This window comes from Boleophthalmus pectinirostris, unplaced genomic scaffold (genome assembly GCF_026225935.1).
Source record: "Boleophthalmus pectinirostris isolate CB_2022bp ecotype Guang Dong unplaced genomic scaffold, ASM2622593v1 HiC_scaffold_14, whole genome shotgun sequence".
Taxonomy (NCBI): Eukaryota; Metazoa; Chordata; class Actinopteri; order Gobiiformes; family Gobiidae; genus Boleophthalmus; species Boleophthalmus pectinirostris.
In genome coordinates, this window is record NW_026571047.1 from 16,285,641 (window position 1) to 16,311,886 (window position 26,246).

Below are 26,246 nucleotides of genomic sequence, written 5' to 3' on the forward strand. Positions count from 1 at the left end.
GTGTAGGTTAATATTCCTACTGTTAATAGAAGAGGACAGCACACAGAGAAACCATTCTGCACCATTTATTGGAAACAAGAAAAAATAAATACATCTGTCCCTCAAAGAGAAAATCATTAGCTGTAATCACAAACAAAAGGTGCATTTTGATGATGAATTACTATGTGAAGTATTGGTCATCCAAAATACTTTTGTAAATGTGTGACAATAAAAAGAATCCGCATTAGTATGGAATATACAGTGACTGGTGGAGACTTTATATACAAGGCTTTATTTTGAAATATATTTTGACTTAAATAGTCTCACTTGAACAGAGTATTACTGTGTGCATTTATAAATCAATTTGAGATCATTGTACTTGGGAATGCATACTGCAAATACAAATGCAAAACAACCCTCTGAAATAAAAGCCCAACTCCAAATTTACTTTCCAATATATAATTACAAATATTATGCCATTGTGGAAAAAGTCCTCTTCAGTTATTATACAGTGCCAAATCTGAACAATTTACATCAGCACATGGGCCCTGGCTACACTTACATGTACATTTCGCTATTTTTTAAATTATTTTTGTCTTACCGCATTAGAACAGCTAGCACATGCAATTTTGTTTGGCTTTGACAGTTCCAAGTCTTGTTGAAAATGTTAGCAAGACTAAGTAAGAAAATACATGTGTGTAAAATGTTGATGAGCCTTATTTAACTACACTAAAATTCAACACATGTTTTTTTTTTTTTTACTGTAATAAGAAGATATACATTTATACTGGACAAAATATAATAAAACTAACAATCCTACCTGAAAAGAAGTAATATTGAAAGGGTTTGCCCTGAAAGCTTAATTTTTTTAAACTAAATATTTGTGCATGTGTAGCCAGGACCTTAAAGAACACAAGTGAATGTACAAAAAAATCTCACTTTTCTTGTTTTTTTTTTTACACAGGGTAATAAAAAAGTTAAGGCAAGATGCATCAAACAGAGATGCTGTTGAAGTCCAGGAGGAGGAGCTCTGTCTCAGGCATCTTGCCCCAGTCTTGGGAGTAGAGGTGGGGGTGGTGGAGGTGGGCCTGTTCTCCACTAACCTCTGAGTCTGACACAGCACTCCTTTTTGGCACTTAAGCTGGCAGGCTCAGTTTCTTTCCTTTCAGCACTGAAATAGTAAGCACATGAGTATAATTAAACACTAACCCACTATCATACATATAAATAAAAAATACTGACATTGTTTGATATCTAGAAATGTCATGCAAAATGCAATAAATTAACTATAGATAATTATCCGTACACCCTTCACAATTAACAAATCAGTTTTACATTTTCAGCTTTTGAATTAAAAATAAATTTTAAAAAGTTCAGACAAAACAATTTGAAAAGGATCACAGGTATCAAGCTCTACTCTAGTGCATACAAGTAAGAATGTTTATGTTTCTTTAGATTTGATAGCAGTGATGTTACAAAGCATGTTTCATCTAAGCCCTGATTCAGACTCACCTTTTGTGACATACAAATAGAAGAAATCGCAGTACAGGATGGTCTGCACTACTCCAGCCACAATGGCAATCATGTCGAAGAAGCCCTCAAAGTAAAACCTCCAAATCCAGTTGATGAGGTAGAGGGCTCTATATAGTCCCAGGAAGAACAGATAGTGTGTGGTGATAGTCTCGGCCTCCCCTGTTTTACTGATCATGAAAAGCTGCGGCAAGATCGCCACCGACTCCAGGTAGATGGAAAACGTCCACAGAATCTGAGCCACACAAAAACACAAAATAATCAACCAAACCAAGGGACAAGAGATGACTTAAAATGAGATATTCCAATTTACCTACAGTCTTTAATGAAGATCATATAGGTGAATAATTTTCCTCTCATTATAGTGAATCACAGTGATTATAACAATGAAACATTCTGATTATTTGCTAAATGATTTCAGTGCTTATTACATTAAATCTTTTGTAGGTGTTCTTTTACCATTACTTTTTCAAAAAGGAAGGATATCTTTTCCTAATACTTAAAAGACTTTAGTACCATTGTGCAGTCACTTGTCAATCTGGTGTTAATCTGGCTTCATAAAAAGCCTGAGCTCTCATTTTTTCATCAAAACATCTTCACTATAACAGGAGGCACTAATACATTACCTCAAGGGGGGAGAAGTCATGGTTGACAAGGAAAGCTAGTCCCCCCACAGGAACAACCAAAAACTCCACTCTGAAGGTGTCATGGTTGCCATCATATGTGGCTTTAAACTTTGCGTAGATCAGATATACAGTGGCATATGCACACCCGATGTAGATAATCTAAGAAAAAAAACAGGCAACAAAGACTTCAATAAATCACAACTCCAAGTAATCAATATATAATTTATCTGCACTTCACTTGATGGGTGTGTTAAATGTGTCAATGTAAAGTGTGTTAGGAAAATTGTTCTGTTATGCTAAACTGTACTGTGGGCACTCACTGCCAGTTCAGAGATGTTAAAATCCACATCTCCTAGTTTTATAGTGTCTATAACAAGGCGCAAGAATTATGGTGCTTATGTTAATGGCAGACATGTCATCTTTTCTTTAAGTAAGTACACTTTATTCATATAGCACTTATCATAAAGTGCTATATAAAACAGTCACTTTGTGACTCTGTCACAAAGTGCTTCACAGTAAAAGGTCATCATAAGTGTGCAGCAAAAATACAGTCAATATATCAATCAGTAAGGTTAAAATGCTTGCTCAAGAGACAAGTTTTTAGGTGTTTTTGAAGGAATCCACAGAGTCCAAAGAGCAAAGGGAAAAAGGCAATTTGTTCCAGAGTCGAGGGGCAACACTAAATTTGCCTTTAGTGCAGTTATTACTGTTACAATCATGGCCTCTAAGAAAGCCTGCAGGTTTACCTTCATGGTGGTGTTGTAGAGTGAGATGAATGAGGTTAGCAAGTCCAGGTAACGAGTAGTAAACACTAAGGCAAACAAGACCTGGCTCTTTCCAGAAATGCCTGTAAAACACAGAACACCACATCGTTTACTTATTTTATCATCAGTTACACCTATTTCACGAGGAGATAACAGGCCAACTTTTTTTTCTTAAAAAAAAGTCAAGCCAAGCAAGCCAAAACAGTTGTTATGTACAAGTTGTTATGTACAAGACGTGCATATGACACATCTTGTTGAATGCATATGACACATCTTTTATGGTGAATACTCGCTAGTTATTGCGTATTCACGCATAATATGCATATCAATATGTTCAACAGACAACTGATAACCATTGACCTTTGGTACAGTATGGCAAGCTAGACCTAAAGGTGGTGGAGTTAAAACAATATTGGACATATTAAAACTATCTGAAAATGGTAAATATGAAAATATTCAGAAAAGCACTGAAAATGCACGCATGCATGCAGCTGTCAAAGTTGGTGCCACGTCAGACGTCATGTTGGCGACGCAAAGCACTGGTACTGGCAACGTCCAACCTACCATCAAACAGTTTTGTAGTTAGGCCAAACGCAGGGAAATGTGCAATCCAAATACTGTGATTCTCTACAAATGCTCGATTCCTTTACAAATTATAAGGGTTCGTAGCAGTCAGTTATTATAAGCAGGGAGCTATAGAAAGCGCACAGTAGTAGTGCTATAGCCAACAAGCTAACATTAGCCGTGAACCCGGCTAATGGGCTTCCACGAGACATCAGACATAATTGGCATAATAACTCAAATAAAGGTTCATTTTTTAACTTAAGTGCATAGTTTGCACACAACAGATAGTCACAGAAACGGTAAGTTTGGCCATAAATCTACTCACCGGCACAAGACCTGGTCTTCCATATCTTTAGCAGCAAAATGATGATGGCTGCTAAATGGGAGAGATCACCAGATAGCCTGAAGATGTTCATGTTTCTGGGGGTGCTGGCGGAAGCCTGTGCAAACTAACACTCTTATTAGTGCTAGGATGTGTTCCTCTATATGTTAAATTGTAGAGGTAACAGTCCAGTGACAGCCCTAATGACTGATTCTAGATTTAGAGGAAGAAAATGGCGAGTAAAGCGCGACGTGGCTGAGGGACGTGGCTAGTGCAGCAGCATCCAATGTCCAACGAGAAACGTTCAACGCTTCAGCCAATCAGATGACTGGCCCGCTATATTTACATGAAGCCTGTAGTCCTTCAACTTAATTTGCGTTGAGGAATTTGTAACTAAGCTACCGAAGAATTGCCCTAATAGTAAAATGGCATGTTTTAATATCACACTGTATATTGAATAGATCTCGGGACATTAAGTCATTTTTCTTAATCCCAGAACAGCAATTTGTTACACCTAATGCAAGAATATGAGATAGATAGCAATACATTAACACTTTATTTTTGGGGAATCGCTTGATAAGCCAATGGTATCAGGTATTTCCTGTGTCCTAGTTACAGTGTTCTTACAATAAGTTTAGCAGAGAACAGTGAAATTTAAGTTGTACTGGGTATTACTGTTAAGTTAGTCAGAAGCTTTCTAAGGACTGTGAGATATTAAGTATTTTAAATAAAGAGTAAATAAGATACAAACTAAATACAAGTTAATCAGAAAACAGTAGTCTTTATTTAATGTTTAAACAATTCAACTGAAACACGAAACATGGCACAGTTCAGCCTCTATACGCCACCAACTGGATTTAGTTGCATGTTAGCAAGTCTAAGAGTCTTTTCCCTGGACCTCTCACATCATTTGAACATGATGAAGCCTGGCATTCTCATTGTAGTTAGACATTTCTAAACATGGCATAATTCTCTAGGGGTGTCACGTTTTTTCAAGTTGTCTCTCAGAAATGATTAAGTCCAGAGTCCTTTGGCTACACAGTGCATTGGGAGTTCTGGAACAGATGGTGATAACTAAATAAATGTTATTCTATGAGTTTGGTTTCATTTCTATTTTAAATATGTTAAGGCAGTGATTCCCACTTCTGACTTTTAACAAAAGAACACATAAACATATACAAATGATATAAATGTTTGCCCGCTTATGACAATTTCATTAAAGTTCCCAAGTCCCTAACATGCACCAAATGTAATTAGTTATGTTTATTTTGAGTGTTTCACATGTAATTTGACAATAAAACAATACTGGATGTTTTAACTTGTGAAAGTCTTGGGAAAAAAATGCCTTTTGATTCTTCATCAGATATAAATAAGTTCCATAATCCTCTGGTGTTCACTGGTTCTGACTTTGATTTGTTGGTTTTAAAACGAAGACGGCATCGTCCAGTACATAATAATCATTGTACATGTCGCCTTCACAGAGGTAAGGTAGTCGTGTCACTGCCTCCACCTGAAACCCAGTCTTTTCAAATACCTCTGTGGACAAGTTCGTCACTTGTTCCTCCCAAGTTTTTCCTTTAATCTTTACATGTTCTTTGGGGCGCTGCCACTGCCCTCCTGAATAACAAAGGAACAAAACAAATTACAATAACATAACTGACTGAACTTTTATTATGACTTCTTCAAAAATAAAAAGCAAGCTTAAACTCACCAACTTCTACATAAGGCTGGAAGGGCACCACTGCCGCCAGGATGAGTCTGCCAGTTTTTGGGACAAGTGATTCGTGTATGTCTCGCAAAAGAGCCAAAGGATCGTCACAGCGGTCAAGCAAGTTTAGACAACTTACAAGGTCATATTTAAACCCAGTCTGATGCCATTCATCTATGCCCAGTAATCTTTACAAAATAGAAAACAGCAACAACAACATAAATTACTATAGACAAGCAAACTGCAGGAATCAGATCTGATCCCTTTCATGATATCCTATTGTGGTAATATCATTAATAATGAAATCAAAATTGTGATCTAGACTTTAAGAAAATAACAATATGACTTGATACAATACTGCTATATTCAATGGTTGTGTCTCAGTGTCAAAAGTTTAACATTACAGTCATTGAATTAAAAGAAAGTGTAGTATGTGTAAGTGTTGGTGGTGGTCTAAAAGGCCAATTGTGCAAATTGGCAGCCTCGCTTTGGTCAATCTGCTGTGGCTACAATAGAAGATTGCCACCACTGAGTGTGTAGTGAATGAACAATGAACTGTAAAGTGCTTTGGGTGTCTTGAAAGCTGCTATATAAATCCAATGATTAATTAATTAATTCATTCAATTTAAAAACAAAATTGTGAGCTCCTGGATCAAAACTTAATTTATTTGAAGCAGAAGTGATACAAAGTGCATGGCCAAATGTGATTTTTTTAATAAAAAATTGTTGCACAGAGGGGAATGCAACAATATCATATCATACATTCCTAGTCTTTACTATAGATGTAGTTTTTCAGGGGTAGACCAAAGCAGAAAAACGTACAAGTTTGAAGCTGTATATGGCAGATTGAATCTACTCACTTGTAATTCTTTCTCTGCAGATGCCACTTCATGGGCGGAGAGACCTCAGTGGCGTAGACCTCCTTGAAGTGAGGGCTCATGATCTGAGTGACTCCTCCATCACCAGCCCCCAGATCCAACAGTCGATCAGCTCTCCACTCCGGGCCTACTCCGAGAAGACGCTGAAACTGCTCTGATGAGAACACAAACATGGACCCACGACTCAGGAACCTGAAGATTTGAAGAAAATGTACAGACAGTAAATAAGGAAGAATGGACAATATCTGTCTTAAAATATTTCTGAGATGACATTTTACAGCCAATGGGTTTTCAACAAACTAGTTAATGTCAGTCAGTTAATAAACATGGACATTATTGCCATTAAAAGTTTTGGCAACTCCAGTGCCTTTAGGTCAACAAATTTTTAGTTGTACCTATAACATTTAAGACTTGACTCTAGTTAGATTAGCTTCTCCTTAGCTAAATGCAAGTTACAGAATTATTTTTATACTCTCACTTCAGTCTGAGTATGCCAGTGTATGTTTAATAATAGGGAACACGTTTCTAAGAATTGGGCCACACCCACTTTAATTATAACAGGAAAAACTCATAGGCAGAGTAGTACTTGCCCGTTGATTGATGTTCGTGAGACCATGGGGCTGAGGACAGTGGACACAAATGAATGGTAGAGCTGAGTGAAAAGCCAGCCAGACTTTTCCATGCTGTGTTTAAGGAAAGCTTTTGTGTCCCGGTCCAGACTACTCTGAACAAAGAAGGGCTGCAGTTTGTCCCCCAGTAGGTCCGGGACGCAACGGTACCACTGCAACAGAAAGCATTCACTTGAGAGAACTTAATTATACAGAAGGGTGATCTGATCTGAAAACCTCCCCAGCCATTTCATCACATAGCTACCTCTATTCTTAATTATCATCACACAGATACATTATGTGTAGCCTAAAATAAGATCGACTGCTACGTTCAAGCATTTCAGTTTAAGAAATAATAAAAATACAAGGAGGAAAAGGTTCAAATTTACCTCTTCATTTTCATGAGCCACCGTCTCGCTCATCGTGTTGACAGTTAATAGGGCGCGCACAACGGGACTGCGCACGTACCTGCCCGTCCACATTCTTCTGACGGCGAGAAGAAAGCCCACGTAGAACAACACCCACGCCACAAAAACCACAGTCCTCAGCTGCAAGGAAAACATACCGGACAGGAGCAGCGTGGATTTTTACCAACCAGGGCACAGCAGTGAGTGGATACAAGCGTTAATATTGCATGGTGAAGGAAAAACTAGCCAAATATAAATCAACACGAGTGGGAATGGCTCCAGCTGAGAGTACAAACAAGAAAACAAACCTTGTGGGCGCGGTGGCTTAAAGATCAGACGCTATTTACTCGCCATCTTTGTCTCACCGTAAAACCATTTAGGGAGATTAGGCCTAAATAAACATTATTCATTGAACAGAGTTACTGCACTCTTGCTGCACAGCATCTTCGTGCATCTGCCATACATGCTACTTCCGCATCACTTTGCTGACTCCAAATTAAAGGTGCATAGTGCCACCTACTGTATTGGAGTATACTACAGCATTACTTTTGTATATTATTAACTGGTGTATCAAGGGTTTACTCACATTTTCATAACGAGGACGAGAGTTTTGGTCTTTTCTTTTACTTAAATTAATCCAACCTTACTATTAATTCTTTTGGGTGGCAATGGGGCAAACAAAACTGTGCATATTGCTTACTGTCGTTGCATCCTTGAGCAAGACACTTTACCCACCTTGTATAAATGAGTTAAGGCCAAAATCTAATCCAGTCTCATGAAGACAAAAATAGACGATTACAAATTATATTATCCACCAGGGGGCGTTATTGTGTTACATAAGCATAGATGCAGTTCGGGATGAGATAGGCTTGACAGATGCTGATTGCAAAAATATAGTAATAAGTTCTATTCTTTCTGAGCGGATGACATCTCTAGAAATGACAGCTCATGAAAGGACTAACTTGTAGGAAGTACCAATAATCACCTGACTCCCGGGGTACATCCAATTCTTAATGGCCGTACCTTCTCAAAACTTTTAACTCCTCGCTTCAATCCCACAAACCAGTCGAGCCACAGAGGAGGATAAATTTAAGATGTTTTCCATTGGCTTTCTGTCCTCAGTGGGTGGGACCGAGGGGGTTCAGGCTTCGAGGAGTCAAGTGGTCATAGAAAGGACGCAAAGTGAAGGAATTGGAATGAACCTAGGAAGTAATCATAAATCACTTGACTTACACGTACTCCAAATCACGCGTGCAGACTACATCTTTTCAGTTCTACTCATTTAAACTTGCCATTTTTTATTGTTGGTGATAAAGAAGAATTGGTGTCATGGCCAGTGTTGTGCGTGCCGTCTCGGAGCTGGTTGAAGAAGCTCGCGTGAAGTTTGTGCAGGAATTTGGAGAGGAGCCGCAGCTGGCCGCCTGTGCACCAGGCAGAGTCAACCTGATCGGGGAGCACACCGACTACAATGACGGCTTTGTCCTACCAATGGTAACAGTTTTGTAATTACAGCAACAGCTCCCACCACCCGTAATAACAAATGTTCAACAAAATGCAAGAAATTATAAGTAACCTCATTGATTCCTAAGCCAGCTAGAGTTATTTGAATGAAAGTTTGACAGGATACACCTAGGTGTTGAGGTTGGTGCCTGATGTAATTGATATGAAGGAAATGTAGCTGAAATGTGTTGGTATTATCTGGATCTGCTACTAAAAAAATCCACATTCACGTTTTGACCTCTTTCATTTAAGTGGTGCATATGAACATTGAGTTAAAGCTGCACTACCACCTGGGGACAACCCAGTGACCAGAAAAGTAACCTATATGGTTACAAAGTGCACCATTAATAAAGCTATTTTGGACCCATCAGATTAATACTTTTATTTGCTGCACATTACTTACTTACTACAAAGATGCAAATGACCTCATTTAAAGGTACACTGCGAAACTTTTCTAGTATATCCATGAATGTTTTCTGTCTATAGAGATAAGCAGGCCAAGTTACAGATGTATGTGGAGACGCAATTTGGCTACTGAATTAATTCCTTTTTTCCCAAAGGGATCTTGTGGTAAAAGCATGTATAGTTAAATAAATGCTATAGCCATAGATACATTACCCTACTGTGGAATAATCTGTCAGGGTAACTAACTGCATGTTTTGAGTTTATTTAACTAACAGTGTGTCCTTATGTTTGTTATACTATCAAAGGCCCTGCCAATGGTGACAGTGGTGGTTGGCAAACAAAACTCAGATCACAATGTTTGCATAGTAACATTAAATGAGGATGCAGACCAGCCTTGGAGAGTGGACTTCAGCCTGCAGACTGATCTGGTTTCTGGAAAACCTAAATGGGCAAACTATGTCAAGGGAGTTATACACCATTATAGAGGTAAATTAGTTAAGATCAGTTATTTTCCTTTTTTTATCACAATTAAGTTAAACAAAGTTTCAACTTGTAAATTGTAAGTCAAAAATAAGTAGTATTTTCTACATTTTAAAATTCTGAAGGAATCTACTTTTTACGTCATGAACTAATAAGTAAGAGGCACCCTGGCGTGTGGTTGAATGGTAAAGCTGCTGACTCTTGCAGAATGTCCTATTGCTCTACATTATAATGACCTTTATACTTCATGTGTAATAACCAAATATGTTCTGTCCACAGCTCGTCCTGTCCCAGGGTTCAGGGCAGTGATAGTGAGCAGTGTTCCTCTAGGAGGAGGTCTGTCCAGCTCTGCTTCACTGGAGGTGGCTTTCTACACCTTTTTACAGCAGATCAAACCAGGTGAAGGTCCAAAGCTATAGTGTTATATGTTATATCATCAACAACAAACTGTATTATATTGTATTGTATCTGGCTGCACATGATAGCTCATTGTAAATGAAACGAGTAGTCTGATTCACTTTCAGAAATATTTTTTACAATCTGATGTTTGACTTGGTTTTCAGATGATGGCAATAAAGTAGCTAAAGCAGTAGCTTGTCAGCAGGGGGAGCACTCTCATGCTGGGGTTCCTTGTGGCATTATGGATCAGTTTGTTGCTGTTTTGGGTCAAAAAGACCACGCTCTTCTCATTGACTGCAGGTTACAAATTACTAAATTATAGAAGATTGGTATAGAACAAGAGTGCTCGTCTCTAACAATATTAAAATGTTGACATTTTAGATCTATGGAGGCCAAGCCTGTCCCTCTGTTGGACACCAATCTTGTCATTTTGATCACAAATTCCAATGTAAAGCACTCACTGACTGGCAGTGAGTATCCCACCAGACGGAGGCATTGTGAGGCGGCTGCTGTCAGTCTGGGCAAGGCTAGCCTGCGAGAGGCTACAATGAAGGAACTGGAAAGTATATGAGATAAACACATCTATTTGTCTTGTATATTTTCATAATGAACTGTAAAACTATTATACCACATTTGTAGATTCTGTCTGTAATTCATAATTGTACTAACTCTGTATTCTTTGTCCTCTACCTCAGAGGCAAAAGACCTACTAGATGAAGTAACTTTCAAGCGAGCACACCATGTAATTGAAGAGATACAAAGAACAGAACAAGCTGCTGAAGCCTTGAAAAGTGGAGCTTACAAAGAAGTGGGCAAATTAATGGTAGAGAGCCACAACTCACTCAGGTATTTTGGACTTTAATTTAAAAACCTAACTCCAATGTATGATTTGTCTTTAGAGCCAGCTATTGCATTCAAGCCACAGTTTGTTTTTTTGTTTTTTGTTTTTTTACTTTTTGCAGATTTCTACTTTGTTAGTAATTACAGAGATATTACCCATAAATCAAGTTAAAACCTTAATTTTACAATAAAAACACAAATTGTACCTCACCTGCCCTCTACCTCATATTTAAACTTGAATGTTATCAAATGAACTCAACATACCGACTCTAGTGACGGCTTGTGTGTTGTCAGGGACCTGTATGAGGTGAGCTGTCCAGAGCTGGATGAGTTGGTGGTGGCTGCTCTGGAGGTGGAGGGAGTGTTCGGCAGCAGGATGACTGGAGGAGGATTTGGGGGATGTACAGTGACTCTACTGCAGGCCAACGCTGTTGACAGGACAATCAGCCACATCAAGGTAGAAAAACAAACTCATATATGTTACTGACTACATTTATTACAGACATCACATCAGATCAAATCACACAAAAAAGTTCAGAATTTCCTATAATACCACTACTTAAAAGTAAAGCAGTTAATCTTATTTGATCAAGTTTTATATAAACACTGGAACTCCAAATTTGTACTGAACACTTCAAAAGTGTTTTATTTTTGCACACCTGTACAGCTGTAGGAAGTGCATTCTTTTAAATTATTATTTCTACATCCTGCATGTATCAACATATAAATTTTTTATTAAAATGTTTTTCCCTTTCTTTTAAGGAACGATACAGTGGAAATGCTACATTCTATGTAACAACCCCATCAGAGGGAGCCCAAGCTCTAAGTTTCAGTTCATAATTGCAGTTGACGCAGTGTGCAAAGTGTGAAGGCAACCAAATAATACATTAATGAATAATACAATGTATTTTAGTTGATTTTATTTCTTTTTTTAATAATTTTTTGTAACTTATATTTTATGCTGTGGATTGGTTGTGAATTAAATTAAATAAATGCACAGTTACCCAACTGACTGTGTCATGAATGTAATTCATTATAATGTATATGTTTTTTTGCGTCTTTGACATCTGGTCAAAATGTTCCAAAATAAAAAAAAAAAAAAAAAAAAAAAGACGGTATTTATACAGGCTAGGATAAAACCGGAAGTGTGCAGTTAGTTTCGGAGTTTACGGGGTGTGCTTGAACGCAGCATGTGGGAGGAGTTTGAGGCGCTGAAGTTTAGCTTAGCAGCAGGAAACACTGCGGCTATTTCTACCGGACAAGAAAAGAAGACTCCTACGATATAATTGAATTACAATTACCTCTCTCGTCTGCTCTACAATCAACCGGGTTTTGTGTCTACGGGTTTTCGGGATTTTCTATGAAGGTGAAGCACTTTGGTGTGAAGTGAGTGGACTGGGACTGTAGAAGAAACCTGTTCAGCTGTGCACGTCGGCGGAGACACGGCTGCTCTGAATCAGGTGGGTCTGAAGGGACGAGGGCCCAAACTGTTGATCGCAATCGCCTGACTGTGCAGGTGGTGAGGAGATGATCCACCTGTTTTCAAGACTCCGAGAAGACGCTGAGAGCAGTTTTTTTCAATCGCGTTAACCAGCTCGCTAAACCATTATGTCATTGTATATCACCCTGGTAATAAACCTCATTGTAAGGTTTCAGCGCTAAATTGCAATAGAGTTAATTCCAACTGTTAAAACTTTTTAACAGAGGGGCGTAACTTGGGCATTTGCACCTCAGTAGTGGTATAGAGGTCAATAGAGATTTTACCATGGTATGATGATTTGTTATAAAAGGAGTTTCCTTTGTAAATTGAACACGATTTGATTTTTAGGCTGTTGTTTACTACTTCGAAACTGAAACTGGGGTAAAGTGTTGAAACTTAATTTGCACATGAAGTTAGTAGAGCAGCAGATCCAGTACATTGTTGTGTAATGACGGAAGCGTAACCGCAGAAAGGTGTGTCCTCCTGGCTGGCAGGTATGATAAGGCCTTTGAGTCATGTCTTTGTTGGGAGGGCAGTATTGTTTACATCCGAGAAAACTGGGAAACAGTGCATCATGATAGGTTTGAAGGGTCTCTATAAAGCCGTTTGTCTAATGTCAACTAACAAGGTTTTCTTAAGCTATAAACCTTTCTGGTTTGAGTTCAATTTAGTTCTGATTTGGTAGGTTTGGTCGTTTTTGTTTGATGATGTTGCTGTAGTCGAGTAGAGCTATCCTAATTTAGTCACATGGTGTGTGTGTATATACACAGTGCTAGCCAGATCTGAAGTACCGCAGCTGTGTTGGAGATAAGAATAATGTTTTAATTGCTGATGGAAAGTGGTTTGTACCTCCTTATCTCCTTGACCACAACTTGCAAAGGCAGACAGTGGTGTTTATTTCAACCTGGTTGGTGGAGAAGACACCCCCACTCACTCTCTCTGTTCAGTACTAAACAAACAGGCTTTGTTCTCGGACTTGTTCTGTTGCACCTGCCGCCACCTGAAATGGAGGCAAAACAGTTCCCCCTCCCTGTGGGACATCTGCAGGTAGGGAGGCTGTTCCTAGCATACATTTCAGTATTGTAAAATGTGTAACTAAGTCTGGATTGAAGAAAGGGTTACACTGATGTGAACTGCTCATGTACCTTTTGCTTTGTACTTTTTGAATCTTGAATTATTAGACAACAGTAATTCATTTGCATCCATTTATTTTCCTGTTGTAGGCAACATTTGTGACTTTTCGCAAAAGATTGCTATGGCAATGGTCCTGATTTTCATAATTCTGAACCCCAGGGATGAGCAGAAGTTGGATTTTCAGCATATGTGTTTTATATGTTACCCATTAATTGTTTATTGTTGGTTATGAGGTAGCCCAGTATTTTTAAGAGTCTTTGGTTCATCAGAGTTCATCTTTGTCTCTTTTGGTTCATTCCAACATTTGAAGATGGGCAGCGCACATGGGTAATCAAGGGCTGCTTCATCTCCAAAGTCTAAAAGCTTACAGCAGTCATGACACACTTTTGAATAATAATTGCACAAATAAAATTTAAAATATACACATGACACTTGAGAAAAAGGGATGAGGATGCAGACCTCCACCCAGAGGACTGTTGAGTGACTTACCTCCAGCCACAGGTCTCTAAAACAACACCAAAGTCCACTGTTTCATGGCCGCTGTTTTCAATGTAACGGTGCCAACATTGACATAATTTTACACAAAAGACAAGCCCAAACCCTTTTCCTAACCTTAACCATTACAGATTTGTGCCTAATCTTAACCAGACAAAGGGCCTACGGCAACATATTCACAGACAAAATACATCTAATATACCTATGCTATTTACACCCTTGTATATGTAAGCCTGTGTTGACAGTTTAATATTTGTATTTGTTTGTGACAACAAACAACCCACGCATGCATAGTAGAGCAGAGAAAATAGGAAGCTAATTTCAAACTAGAAATGAAATCTATTGGTGATCAAATGTCTTTGAAGTGCTGATAGAAAGTTTAATGAAGTAATATATATATATATAACTGAAACTAATGAAAAATGGTGAGTAGTTGGTACGGTGATGTAGGTGCATCCTGATGGAGCTCTCTGGGGTAGGGTCCTCTGGGTAGGGGTCTGAGGCGTGCCTTACTTCAGCACAATGACTGACTGAGTGATTCTGATCTCACCTGTCGGTCCCTGCTCTTTCACCCAGGGCTTTATTTTGAGTTTGCATGTTCTTTCTGAATCTTGTTGATTTTCTCTAAAGAAATGCTGTCATTATATGTCTATGACACACACACATGCACAATAGACTAATCCTACGTAACTAATTCTGACTAAGTTTTTGTCTGTGTTCCTCCTGGTAATGACCGGGTTCTCAGCTGACACTGTTTGAAGCATGTGTCAAATGCAGAGGACAAATCTCCCTGTGCAGACATTCTACAAATACCGTGAATAGTATAAAACATACTATGCACATTTTCACTAAACTAATCAATATCCTTCTTTACATAATTGTTTTTGCAGTTAGAAACTTTTTTTTTTTAAAGCATGTTCATGTGGCTGACTATACATTTTTGATGTCTGAGCAGTATGTTACATGTGCATGTAGAGGTTGTAATTCTTGCTTGATGATTATTAAAATAATAAAGAAAAAAATGTAATAAATGATACATAGCATCTGAGCCTATTTTTAATGTAAACTTAGTGTTCCTATAAATCATCTGTAAATAATAAGGACATTGTTGAACAAGGAATGGAACAAATATCAGAATTGCAGAATACAGCTTAATTTTTATTTTCAAAATATAGTATTCCACTATTTAATTGAAGAATAATATTCAAAGCACATCTAACATTAGAATCACTCTAAGCAAAGGCACTGTCCTCCCATAAATGTCACTGCTATATAACAACAATACACACGTACAAGATAATACTTTCATTATATGTGAAGTATGCTTTAACATTGTGAAGTTTGCACAAAGGAAGAAGATATATTCAAACATTGCTCAAAGCTGAACAGAACACATATATTGGAGAATCAGCAAAGAAATGGATCTCTCTTGTTTTTATATAATGTATGTGTGTGTGTATATATATATATATATATATATGTGTATTTATATTTATATTTGATTGATTGATTGCCGGTGCTGTCTCTATTGTTTCTGAATAGTGAATGCATGGCCCCTGTACATTGTGAGATACACAAACCAAGTGAGGTGCACACTTCCTTCACAGAGTTTCATTCAAACTCATAGTGACCCTGAAGCGGCTAGTGTCATATCCACTGTGTAATGTCTCACCTGCTGTGGCTAGAGGACTATTGTTGTCTGGTATCAGTGTGAGTGCTTTGAATTATGAGATGTATCATGATGAATTCGCTCTTTCCTGCTCTCGCTCTGCCATTTAACCACAGATTTCATAAGCTCATATGTAGAATGCTTTGGATGCCTGGCATTTCCTGGCCACTCATTCAGACCCAGTTGTACTAAGTAGCTGAGAGACCTCTGTAATGTAGCGCTGCCTGTTGAACTGCCTTGTCGCTGTTAAGGCCAAGTCTGGACATGTTTATTCACATTTTTCTTCTTCATTTCCCTTAACTTTTAGATATGCTGGGAATTGGATGACCTCACTGAAAAGTGCCACAGTGCTTTGTAAAATGTAGAAGGATATTGACCTGGTAGTGTTTAGCTTCTGTCAGATAAGGGCTATGACTTAACTCTGACTGAGAGTCACTGTACCCAGAGTAGGAACTGTGATGACACACAGTTTCTCATTAACCTGAGGCCTCCAGGTGCTTCCCTGGTACTACGGTTATAGATTACAAAAACTTTCCACAGAAATTATAGTGTATAAATGGAGCTGATTGAATGTTAAGAAACTTGGTTCCTCAGTTGACTTCATCTAAAGGGACTGGGAGTCACATTGTTGCACAACAATTTAATTGAGTTGCTTTGGAAAATGTTATTGCTCTAACGGTCATTATGAAGTCATGAGGAAATACAGATGGAAAATGATTAGACCAAAAGTGAGCCAAGTTGTAATCCAAATTTCCTAGTCTTAATTTTAACATTTATTTTCTGGAATTATCTCACTCTTAATCAATTCTGTCTGTCACTGAGACATCCAAATCCCATTTATAAATCTATCATTTACTGGTTAAGGTTGACCTCTTGTTATCATTGAACTTGACCTTTACAATGACACATTTCTTAATATATTTTGTTGTGTTGTGGCAGGTGGGCAGCGGGCCTGCAGTGGCCTAGAGTCTCCACACTGAGAGCATGAAGAGGTTCAGACGACACGGCCATGAGTCCCAAAGAGATCGGCTAAAACAGGAGCTTTTTCAATTCAACAAAGCAAGTTTTCTAAAAACTCTTTATAGGAGTTATTACCATATTCTTTTAGTTCATATATATATTTCATAAAAGTTTATGCAATTATTCTTTGAAGTTTTAATAAAGCGGTTTGTGTTCTGTGTACAGACTGTGGAGCATGGGTTTCCACACCAGCCCAGTGCTCTTGGCTACAGCCCCTCCCTCCAGCTACTGGCCATCGGCACCCGGTCTGGAGCCATCAAACTGTATCCTTCATTTACATTGATTTAAACATAACGTCTAAATTCATGTGTCTAAAATTAAAATGGGAAAATCATAAATGCCGAGTGTATAAAATCATCACTTATTCCTGTTAAGTCCTTATCCAGTGTTCAGGTTTGGAGCCCCCGGAGTGGAGTTTATGGGTTTACATGATGAGAGTGCTGCAGTGACCCAAGTGCACTTTCTCCCACACCAGGTCAGGACGTCACCTCAGACTACTCTGGTTTATGAATAATATGTGGTTTAAACTATGATTTGTGTTCAGGTTGAGCTGGTCACACTGCTGGATGACAACAGTTTGCACATGTGGACTTTACAAGCACATAAAGGCCTTTCAGAACTGCTAGAGATCGGACGCTTCACCTTGACCGGACCACCAGGGTAAAATTGAATATATTGTTGGTTTATCAATATATTGTTCATCTATCAATACTATCTACTGCTTATCCAGGCTGGGTAACTGAGGGAATTGATTTAAATGTGATTATTTATGGTCATGTCTTATTAATTGCATAAAAATTTTAATGGTTGTCCATTGAATCTATTACATTTCAAAAATACCATAGCTGTTGCCCTTGTTTGGAAGAGGACTGCAGGAATACATGATATTGATCAAATAGGATTGCAAATATAGTGAAAGAGGATGTGAAGTTGTAGTATAAGAGAACAGTATACAGTAATTAGGGTCAGATGGAGAACGGTGTTTGGCTGTGGTGATTATTGAAAGGGAACAACTTTTAAAAGGGAAATGGTTATAATGCTATTGTGTGGTAGTAGTGATTCACATATTAGAAACTAGAAAATATGACATAACATAATGGCAATTTTCCTAATTAATGGTTGATGACTTATGTTATTTTCAGGGCTCTTCCTCATGTCACCAGAGTGACTGCTGTCCTGCCCCACTCATCCGGTGAGCTGCTGCTGCTGGGAACAGAAGGGGGGCATGTATTTATTGTGGAGGTCCCTGGGTTCAGAGAGCTAGAGGAGCGAAACATCAGCCTGGACCAGGTGCAAAGCAGGTGAGTCAAAATTTTTGTTATTTTTAAACCATAGCAACCAAAAAATATGTATCATGATTTTGTCCATTATTTATGTAAAAATCTTCATGCCAAAAAACTTCAAAGTACAGATAGAAGGGAAGGATAAAATAAAAGGTAAAATAAAGGTAAAACAAAACATAATTAGGCTTGTTTTGACATAAATACATTTGTTGTGATCAGTTATCTATGTATAACTATGCTTTGTTAACAGTGTTTCTGTCTTTTTTCTGTGTCTTGAAGTGTCCCAGAAGATTACATTGGCCGCAGAAGCCTGGAGCACGTAGAGGCGCTGCAGGAGAACCCAGTAGATTCAAACCAGGTGGTGATCGGCTACGGCCGTGGGCTCATGGTGGTGTGGGACCTGGAAAAGCACTGCGCTCTTCAGCATATCCCAGCCACACAGGTGAGTTCCACTTTAAACTGCTTTTATGAATTTGTGCTACCTGTATCTGCATTGTCATCTGGTCCTCCTGGATGTTTGATGTGCATATGACAGGTTTTCACGTTACTTAGTTTGGTGGGATAGTACTTGTGGTAAATATTTATCATATAGTTTTACTCTAGTCAGGTGGCAGATTTTGAATAGCTGAATACTAACTGTAAGAAAAATGTGTTCCTTGAGCACAAGCTTAGCTTAGCTTAGCTTAATTTAGCTGGAACAGTGTTTTCTAATGCATACATTGTGTCACCATAGTATCTTCTGAACATTACGTCACAGAGATACATGTAGAACACCCCCCACAGTGATGTCACTGCAAAGTATTAATTGTGTAAATTAGATAATTGGCCATTCTTTATAATATGGTTGCCAGCCAAGTAATAGTTATGGAATTACCTCCACTTATGTCATCTACTGCCCATATCTAACCAGGAAGTCAAATTATAAACATCTCCATAATTGTTGAACTAAGGACAACTGTGCAATATTTTGAGTTAAATCTAAAATATAATTATGTAAACTATGCAGTAAAAAACTGTGTAGTAAAGTGTTAACAGTAGTTAGGCATTAACAGTGAAATTCATGGATTTCAGCTTCTGGTTATATACAACATTTTGAGGATTTTTCCTCATTCCAGAGATATAATATTTTGCTTTAAATTGTTAATCGCTATGGCAACTGTCTTCATTTTTCATTATTCTAAAACCTATGGATATTTGGTCTCAACAGCAACTCGAAAGTGTGTGGTGGACAGAGGATGGTAGTTACATTCTAAGCTCACACAGCGATGGAAGCTACTGCCGGTGGATGGTGGGCAACAGTGACCCCAGCTCTGAGGATGAAGAGAAGTCTGACATTCCCTATGGTCAGAACCAGCTAATGACACTGCTCATAATAAATAGTCTTCATCCTTCTCATTGTATTTTTTTTTACAGGTCACTTTCCCTGCAAAGCCATACCGAAAATCATGCAACTGCCCACTGAAGAAGGGTATGAGTATTTTTATTTTTCACTCCATCCTAGTGAAATTGCAGTTATTTTGACCCATTTCTGTTTTTTAGGCCCCCTTTTCTGCTGTTTAGTGGAGGGATGCCCAGGGCCAGTTATGGAGACAGACACTGCATCACAGTTATTCACAGTAAAACACATGTAGCGTTGGATTTTACATCAAGGATTATAGACTTCTTTGTGATCACAGAAGGACCTCAAAACACAGGTGAGTCAAGACAAGGTGCCTGTCATTCATAAAATTCACTCTTTCTCACTTTTGTTCTCATTCTCTCTGATATTTAGACTTAAATTATCCAAAAAATATAGATGACTTTGATAAATAAGATAAAATTCCTGTTCTACTTTTGTGGGTTTTAACTCTCCAGCAAAATAATTGTCTTGAAATTGAAAATGATATTCAAAACATATTCCCCGCCTCCAACCTCTTTATACATCAGCATGTTAATGAATTGTTCAACCTGAGATCAGTGGGCCGACATTGCCAACACAAGTCTAACTGGGTTTTATTTCTTGGAGCATATGAAACATCTTAAATATTACCTTTAGAATTATTGCATACAGTTTTCCCTTAGAGAAAAAAGATGAGTAAATGTTAAACTTGTTGTGTGCAGGTGACCCCAGTGCTCTGGTGGTCCTGGTAGAAGAGGAGCTTGTAGTGATTGACCTACAGACAGAAGGCTGGCCCGTCATACAGACGCCTTACCTGGTCCCTCTACACAGCTCTGCCATTACCTGCTCGCACCATGTCTCCTCCATTCCATTTAAACTGTGGGAGCGGATCAGTGCAGCTGGCGATTTGCAGCACACGCACTACTCCAAAAAGGTGAGGAATGAAAATATCAAAAACACAGCTCTTTGTTTGAGATCTTGTCATATAAAGTTGAAAGCATCTAATGTTTCCAGTCATTTTGACAGTGTCTCACATGTACTTTGATCTATCCCTGCCAATGAAAAATATTCTGTGTAGTATAAAGTATATAATATAAAAATATTTATATAACTTTATATATATATATATATTTTATATATATAACTCTTTTATCAGTAAGTTGTAATCATGAGTTGCCACAAAAAATACTGGTTTAAAATTGAGATGGGGACAGGTGAGAATGCTGTGTCAGTGTTGTACATGTTTAACTTTGGTTTATGTATGTTATCATCTCTACGGCACAAAAAAATAATGTTCTCTACGCTAAGCACTACTGAATCATACAACCGCCAGGCCATTTTGGTCAGTTTAGTTAGTTTATTTTTTTTTAACAAAATAAAAAAGCATAATATTAGACCCTGTCTTCAGTCTGAGCTTTTGACTTCATCAAATTCTTGAACACAAACCCAACCTTTTGAATTCAATTGTTTGTCCAAGCCTAATATAGACAAAAAACACACAATGACCTACTTAAATTAGAACAGTTGTAGCTTGTGTTTAAAACCAAACTGAACCATCATAGAAAGCTTTTAGACTGGTTGTTCAGCATAGCTGGGTTGCACTCACTGACTGGTAGATTTCTGTTGGTTTTAGTGTAATTTTTCTACTTTATTTCTTCCAGCCTTGGCCCATAACTGGAGGTCAAAGCCAGGCTGCAGACCCCCCTCAGAGAGACCTGCTCCTCACAGGGTCAGTACACAGTCCCTCTCCACAGCACACACATTGTCTTCCTCTACTCTCACTGACTCTTTATATGTGTGTGTAGCCATGAGGACGGCACAGTGCGTTTCTGGGACGCCTCGGGGGTCTGCCTCTACCCTCTGTACAAGCTGAGTACTGCCATAGTGTTTGACACAGATGCAGACCCCAATGACAACATGAACCAAAGCAGCGAAGGAGAGTGGCCACCTTTCAGGAAGGTACAGCTGAACTTTTAAAATGTCTTAAATTTCAGTTGAAATAAACATAAAGGTTTAAATGTTAATGTTGGTCTTCATCTGGACACTAAAAGTTTTTTAAATTTTATTTTAGGTGGGCTGCTTTGACCCATATAGCGATGATCCTCGGCTGGGTATCCAAAAGATACATTTGTGTAAATACAGCGGTTATCTTATTGTGGCCGGCACAGCTGGACAGGTGTGCAGAGTGCAATCTCTCTCTCTCTCTCTCTCTCTCTCTCTATATCTATCTATCTATCCTATCTACCTATCTACCTATCTACCTATCTACCTATCTATCTATCTATATATATCTATATATATCTATATCTATATCTATATATATATATATATATATATATTATATATATAAATGTGATATTTAAAATAAGGCAGTTGTTGATGAGTGTGCTCTAACTTAGATCCTCGTGATGGAGCTCAACGATGAAGCAGCTGAGCAGAGTGTTGAAGCCAAAGTCGTGGACCTGCTTCAAGGCCAAGAGGGATTCCGTTGGAAGGTATGGAGCACATTTCAACTTCTCCCATAAAGGGCAGTAAATAAAGGGAGCATAGTATTTTAGTCTTACAGGCCTTTAATCATAACAAAGCAATGGACTATCATTCTGTCCATCATCAGACTGAAAACCGACCCCTTCTCACTGGCATTTAATACTAGCTCTGCTGGTGTTATTTCTGCTTGTACTGTATTTTTGCTCTTAATGTTCATGTGAAGCACTTTGGTCAGCTGAAATAGCTTTAATTATGTTATGTAAGCAAACTTGAGTTGAATCATGAGGACATTTTCCATCTAGTTGTAGAATGACCATGAATATGATTCTAGATAATAATCAAAGCTCAGTCTATTTTACTTGTTTCTTTGTTTTTCTCAGGGCCACACTCGGCTGGATGTGCGTGAGGAGCCGGTGTTGTTCCCTCCAGGTTTTCAGCCGTTCGCGCTGGTCCAGTGTCAACCTCCTGCCGTGGTCACTGCCCTGAACCTTCACTCAGAATGGAAACTCGTTGCTTTTGGCACCAGCCATGGATTTGGATTATTTGATTATCAACAAAAGAATAGTGTTTTTGTCAAGTAAGCCCACCCACAAAAAGAAATATGAAGAATGAAGCATTAAATGTAGCAATGTGCTAATTTGTTATATGTCCCTATAGGTGCACCTTAAACCCCAGTGATCAGCTAGCAATGGAGGGGCCATTGTCCAGAGTGAAGAGTATCAAAAAGTCTCTTCGTCAGTCCTTTAGAAGAATTCGTCGTAGTCGAGTGTCGCTTCGCAAACATCATGTTAACAATGCTGCAAAGGTAAATATTTGAAACTATTTAAAGCATCCTTGTTATTAATGCTCAATCAGCAGGACATGCATCATAAATTGTCCTTTACTAATTAGTTATTAGTTTAGTTAATTTAGTTATTATCTTGGTCAGGAATGATCATGACGACACTTTAAGCCAAACTCTATAATGGTACATACATGATACTTGTGTGTTATAGCTACAGGAAGCAAACGCTCGCCTGGAGGCGGAGCTAGCCGAGATGGAGCTGGCCCCTGTTCAGAGAAAGATTGAGGCGCGCTCTTCAGATGACTCTTTCACAGGCCTAGTCCGAACACTCTACTTCGCTGACACCTTCCTATCGGACAGTATGTGCTAAAATGCTAAGTACTAATGTTCACGTTCTGTTTGGCAGTGCTGAACTCCTGACATGTCCTCCCCAGGTTCTCACAACACTCCCTCGCTGTGGGCGGGCACTAACGGAGGCTGTGTGTTTGCCTACATGCTGCGAATTCCACCTGTGGAGCACCGCGCAGAGGAGCCTGTCACAGCACAGCCAGGTCAGAGGGTTTTTAGAGCTGTTTTTAAACTCTGATCTCCAGTTCTGTAACAGTTCCTCCGTTTAATTTTCTTCAGCGAAAGAGATTCAGCTGATGCACCGAGCCCCTGTGATTGGGATCGTGGTGTTGGACGGACATGGGGCTCCATTGCCAGAGCCCCTGGAGGTGGCACATGACCTCGCTCGCTCTCCAGACATGCATGGCTCACACCACGTGCTGGTGGTTTCAGAGGAACAGTTAAAGGTCAGAAGGATGTCACACAAGATGATTGTTCAGCAAATTAAGAAATGCTTTTCATGTGTACAGACTGTGCTGTGAAAAACATGGTATCATATTATGCATTTTACTGTAGATTAATTCTTAATATATTATTTCAGATTTTCACACTGCCAAAAGTTAGTGCTAAAATGAAACTAAAGCTCACAGCTGTGGATGGGTCCAGAGTGCGAAGAGTTGGAGTGGCCTCATTTGGCAGTAACCGAACAGAGGACTACAGCGAGAGTGACCTAGTCTTCCTGACCAATCAGGGCGACGTGCATGTGGTCTCACTGCCATCACTCAAAATGCAGGTGCAGTACCCCTGCATCCGCAAAGAGGATGTGAGCGGCATTGCATCGTGTGTCTTCACTAAACACGGCCAAGGTAAGTCCAGACTTGTGTTTTCCTCTTCATATAATAAACAGTCAGTTTAACAGTGTGTTCTTGCAGGTTTCTATCTCATTTCTCCATCTGAGTTTGAGCGTTTCTCTTTGTCCACACGCTCTCTGGTGGAGCTGCGCTGCCTGGTGGAGGCCCCCCTGCACCAGCGCGTTCAGACAGATGGTGCTAATGCTGCTCACAGGTGTGTACAGGGCCACACTTTCATTCACTTTCATAATGTCCTTCAAATGAATATTAACATCTTTGTGTTTTGTAGGACTTCCGAGAAGGACAGTGATGATGCTGGTGAGCCTTAAACATGCCTATAATACAGTTATTACTGCTCTGGTAACATAGGTGTTAATTTAACATATCCAGCTAAAATTGTTCTGTTACTACTGATGACAGAATAGAATATGTTGAATTGATTCAATTAAGTGTTGATGTTTTACTTGTGTTGTAGAGAGTGCAGCGCGGCGTGTGATGGAGCATGCTCTGCTCAATGACGAGAGTGAGTACTGCACTAACAAAATATAAAATTTATCTGAACTCTCTTTGTGACGTTTGGTCTTTTTTTTTTGTTGTAGAAGTGCTACAGGAGATCCAAAAGTCACTGGAAGGGGGTCCATTGTAAGTGTTCATATACAAACAAAAATGTTTCAACTGCAATGAAATTGTATTTTCATTTAATGGATTTTAACACTTTCTTTTCCTGACACAGGTTACTGGAGAATAATTTATAGAATGCTATGGCCTATTGGATGTATAAAAAAGGTAAATACTTATCCTTCAGAAAATGAAAGCTGGAACAATATATATATTTTTGGGGCTAATATATTGCGTGTACATTTTATTTTGGACCACTAGGACATTTTTGTTTATGTTTTGACAATATGTTGAGACTTAAGGTTGAATTATGAACTTCTATGACTCATTACTTGTGCAAGTACTAAAGTGTTTCATTGTAGCTCATGATTTTTTGACAATATTGTACATTTAGAATAGTTTTTGTGGTTTAAATCTTTTCTTGAGTTTTTGTGTCAGCGACATAAAAGAGTTTCAATATTATTATTTATCGCCCATATTTACTTCAGCAATATATTGCACTTTAAAATTTGTTATCATGACAGGGATATTCAAAACTGATCATTTTCTTAGTAAAGACACTTATTTTGTTTTTATCGTCTTTGCAGTTTAACCTGTGAACAACCACTAATGACCTTGACCTCAGACAGAGAGCACACATGTCCCCCTGGTGGAGAGAAGTATATCACGCCTGCTTGAGGAGAACCTTGTGCCTAAAGACCAGCCACTGTACACAATTTACCAAAGCACATAAGCACATCACGTGACCACAGCCATAGTGCTTTTAGACAGGACTTGGGTGGTAATGTAGAATAATGTAGTAGAGGGTATTTCATCAAAATGTGCCTCTTTTTTAATATCTTGAAGTAGACCCTTTTAAATTAACTATGAAGAATAAGAATTACCGACCAAAAATTACTGAATGATTCTTGGCTTTTGTAAACAAAACTTGTAAAATATAGGACTTTTTTATTTTCATAATTTAATTTTGCTTGGAGAATTTGATCTACTGTGAAATCCTTTGTAAATTCAAATTACTTATTTTTTTTTTTTTTTTTTTTTTTACTGTTAATCATTTTTAGGTTTTATCTTTTAGCAGTATCACTTTATTTTCATCCCCAAATGATTTATGCAATATCATATAAATGCAAGTATTTATGCTGTACTTTCAAATAAGGGGCAGGATTTCAAATTAACTTTCTTACAACATTTTTCAGAGCAGCCTCTTGAAACTATCACTACATTTTTAAATACTGTACTGTACTACTGGTGACTTTCCGTCCTCTAACTACAGTAATACATTGGTACTGCTACTGCTTTTAATAGGAACTCTATAAAATGTCTGTATACATTTGTAACATGAGCAAATATAATGTAATTTAGACTATACCTGTAAATGTAAGCTATTAGTCAAATTTTTTAATGTATGAGTGCACTACTGTCTGTTCCAGTGCTGTTGGATGGGGTTGGCTGCTGCTAGGGCACATTTTGGTACTGTCTCAGATTGCTGGGTTTTAGTATCTGCTTAGAATATATTTTTGTAGATTATGAACTCTTAATTTTCTAATTTGTATTTTACACTACAGTTTATTGATCCTAATTATAACATGTTTATCTGTAAATTTGAGTGTGTGTTTTTATTTTTCCTTAATATTTATGATAATAAGGTTCACAGCCTCTAAAAGAAAACTTAAATAGCCTCCTGTACTGATTTATTTATTGATATCACAG

General features: G+C 38.3%; 4 protein-coding genes across 5 annotated transcripts; 2 read left to right on the forward strand and 2 right to left on the reverse strand.

Annotated features, from left to right (window-relative positions):
• Positions 1-49: 49 nt before the first annotated feature.
• On the reverse strand, positions 50-4,044 carry LOC110154187 (ER lumen protein-retaining receptor 2). The gene is made up of 5 exons (XM_020918143.2): positions 3,789-4,044; positions 2,882-2,982; positions 2,136-2,294; positions 1,492-1,744; positions 50-1,150 (listed from the first exon to the last, which is right to left on the reverse strand). Exons 1-5 carry the CDS (start codon positions 3,877-3,879, stop codon positions 1,116-1,118), a joined length of 639 nt encoding a protein of 212 aa, XP_020773802.1. The 5' UTR covers positions 3,880-4,044; the 3' UTR covers positions 50-1,115.
• Positions 4,045-4,546: 502 nt separating this feature from the next.
• On the reverse strand, positions 4,547-7,891 carry mettl9 (methyltransferase like 9). 2 transcript variants are annotated; one of them, XM_020918132.2, is made up of 6 exons: positions 7,695-7,889; positions 7,369-7,527; positions 6,962-7,152; positions 6,354-6,563; positions 5,497-5,681; positions 4,547-5,402 (listed from the first exon to the last, which is right to left on the reverse strand). In XM_020918132.2, the coding sequence occupies exons 2-6, from the start codon at positions 7,459-7,461 to the stop codon at positions 5,179-5,181; spliced, it is 903 nt and encodes a 300-aa protein (XP_020773791.1). In that variant the 5' UTR covers positions 7,462-7,527; positions 7,695-7,889; the 3' UTR covers positions 4,547-5,178. The 2 variants fall into 2 exon arrangements, with proteins under 2 accessions (XP_020773791.1, XP_020773790.1); XM_020918131.2 differs by having other exon boundaries at positions 7,369-7,891.
• Positions 7,892-8,591: 700 nt separating this feature from the next.
• On the forward strand, positions 8,592-12,018 carry galk1 (galactokinase 1). The gene is made up of 8 exons (XM_020918133.2): positions 8,592-8,877; positions 9,597-9,777; positions 10,051-10,170; positions 10,335-10,470; positions 10,552-10,733; positions 10,866-11,016; positions 11,305-11,467; positions 11,773-12,018. Exons 1-8 carry the CDS (start codon positions 8,716-8,718, stop codon positions 11,848-11,850), a joined length of 1,173 nt encoding a protein of 390 aa, XP_020773792.1. The 5' UTR covers positions 8,592-8,715; the 3' UTR covers positions 11,851-12,018.
• Positions 12,019-12,194: 176 nt separating this feature from the next.
• Positions 12,195-26,137, forward strand: llgl2 (LLGL scribble cell polarity complex component 2). Its single transcript, XM_020918157.2, has 27 exons — positions 12,195-12,470; positions 16,728-16,847; positions 16,974-17,071; positions 17,202-17,283; positions 17,353-17,468; positions 17,951-18,109; positions 18,371-18,533; positions 19,299-19,434; positions 19,505-19,559; positions 19,631-19,785; positions 20,192-20,403; positions 21,131-21,198; positions 21,275-21,428; positions 21,541-21,645; positions 21,869-21,964; positions 22,337-22,533; positions 22,614-22,761; positions 22,952-23,099; positions 23,175-23,291; positions 23,368-23,534; positions 23,669-23,933; positions 24,000-24,132; positions 24,208-24,236; positions 24,394-24,441; positions 24,518-24,560; positions 24,652-24,704; positions 25,124-26,137. Exons 2-26 carry the CDS (start codon positions 16,773-16,775, stop codon positions 24,671-24,673), a joined length of 2,991 nt encoding a protein of 996 aa, XP_020773816.1. The 5' UTR covers positions 12,195-12,470; positions 16,728-16,772; the 3' UTR covers positions 24,674-24,704; positions 25,124-26,137.
• Positions 26,138-26,246: the final 109 nt, after the last annotated feature.

Coding starts and splice junctions, on each gene's coding strand:
- LOC110154187 (XM_020918143.2), bottom strand. CDS start 3,879: ATGAACATCTTCAGGCTATCTGGTGATCTCTCCCATTTAGCAGCCATC. Junction 2,983..3,788: donor GAAGACCAGGTCTTGTGCCG/GTGAGTAGATTT, acceptor TGTGTTTTACAG/GCATTTCTGGAAAGAGCCAG. Junction 1,745..2,135: donor ATGACTTCTCCCCCCTTGAG/GTAATGTATTAG, acceptor TGTGTGGCTCAG/ATTCTGTGGACGTTTTCCAT.
- mettl9 (XM_020918131.2), bottom strand. CDS start 7,542: ATGTTTTCCTTGCAGCTGAGGACTGTGGTTTTTGTGGCGTGGGTGTTG. Junction 7,153..7,368: donor TGGCTCATGAAAATGAAGAG/GTAAATTTGAAC, acceptor TTTCTGTTGCAG/TGGTACCGTTGCGTCCCGGA. Junction 6,564..6,961: donor TCACGAACATCAATCAACGG/GCAAGTACTACT, acceptor TCAAATCTTCAG/GTTCCTGAGTCGTGGGTCCA.
- galk1 (XM_020918133.2), top strand. CDS start 8,716: ATGGCCAGTGTTGTGCGTGCCGTCTCGGAGCTGGTTGAAGAAGCTCGC. Junction 11,017..11,304: donor GAGAGCCACAACTCACTCAG/GTATTTTGGACT, acceptor GTGTGTTGTCAG/GGACCTGTATGAGGTGAGCT. Junction 11,468..11,772: donor GGACAATCAGCCACATCAAG/GTAGAAAAACAA, acceptor CTTTCTTTTAAG/GAACGATACAGTGGAAATGC.
- llgl2 (XM_020918157.2), top strand. CDS start 16,773: ATGAAGAGGTTCAGACGACACGGCCATGAGTCCCAAAGAGATCGGCTA. Junction 21,646..21,868: donor TGGCCGGCACAGCTGGACAG/GTGTGCAGAGTG, acceptor GCTCTAACTTAG/ATCCTCGTGATGGAGCTCAA. Junction 23,535..23,668: donor TTTCAGAGGAACAGTTAAAG/GTCAGAAGGATG, acceptor ATATTATTTCAG/ATTTTCACACTGCCAAAAGT.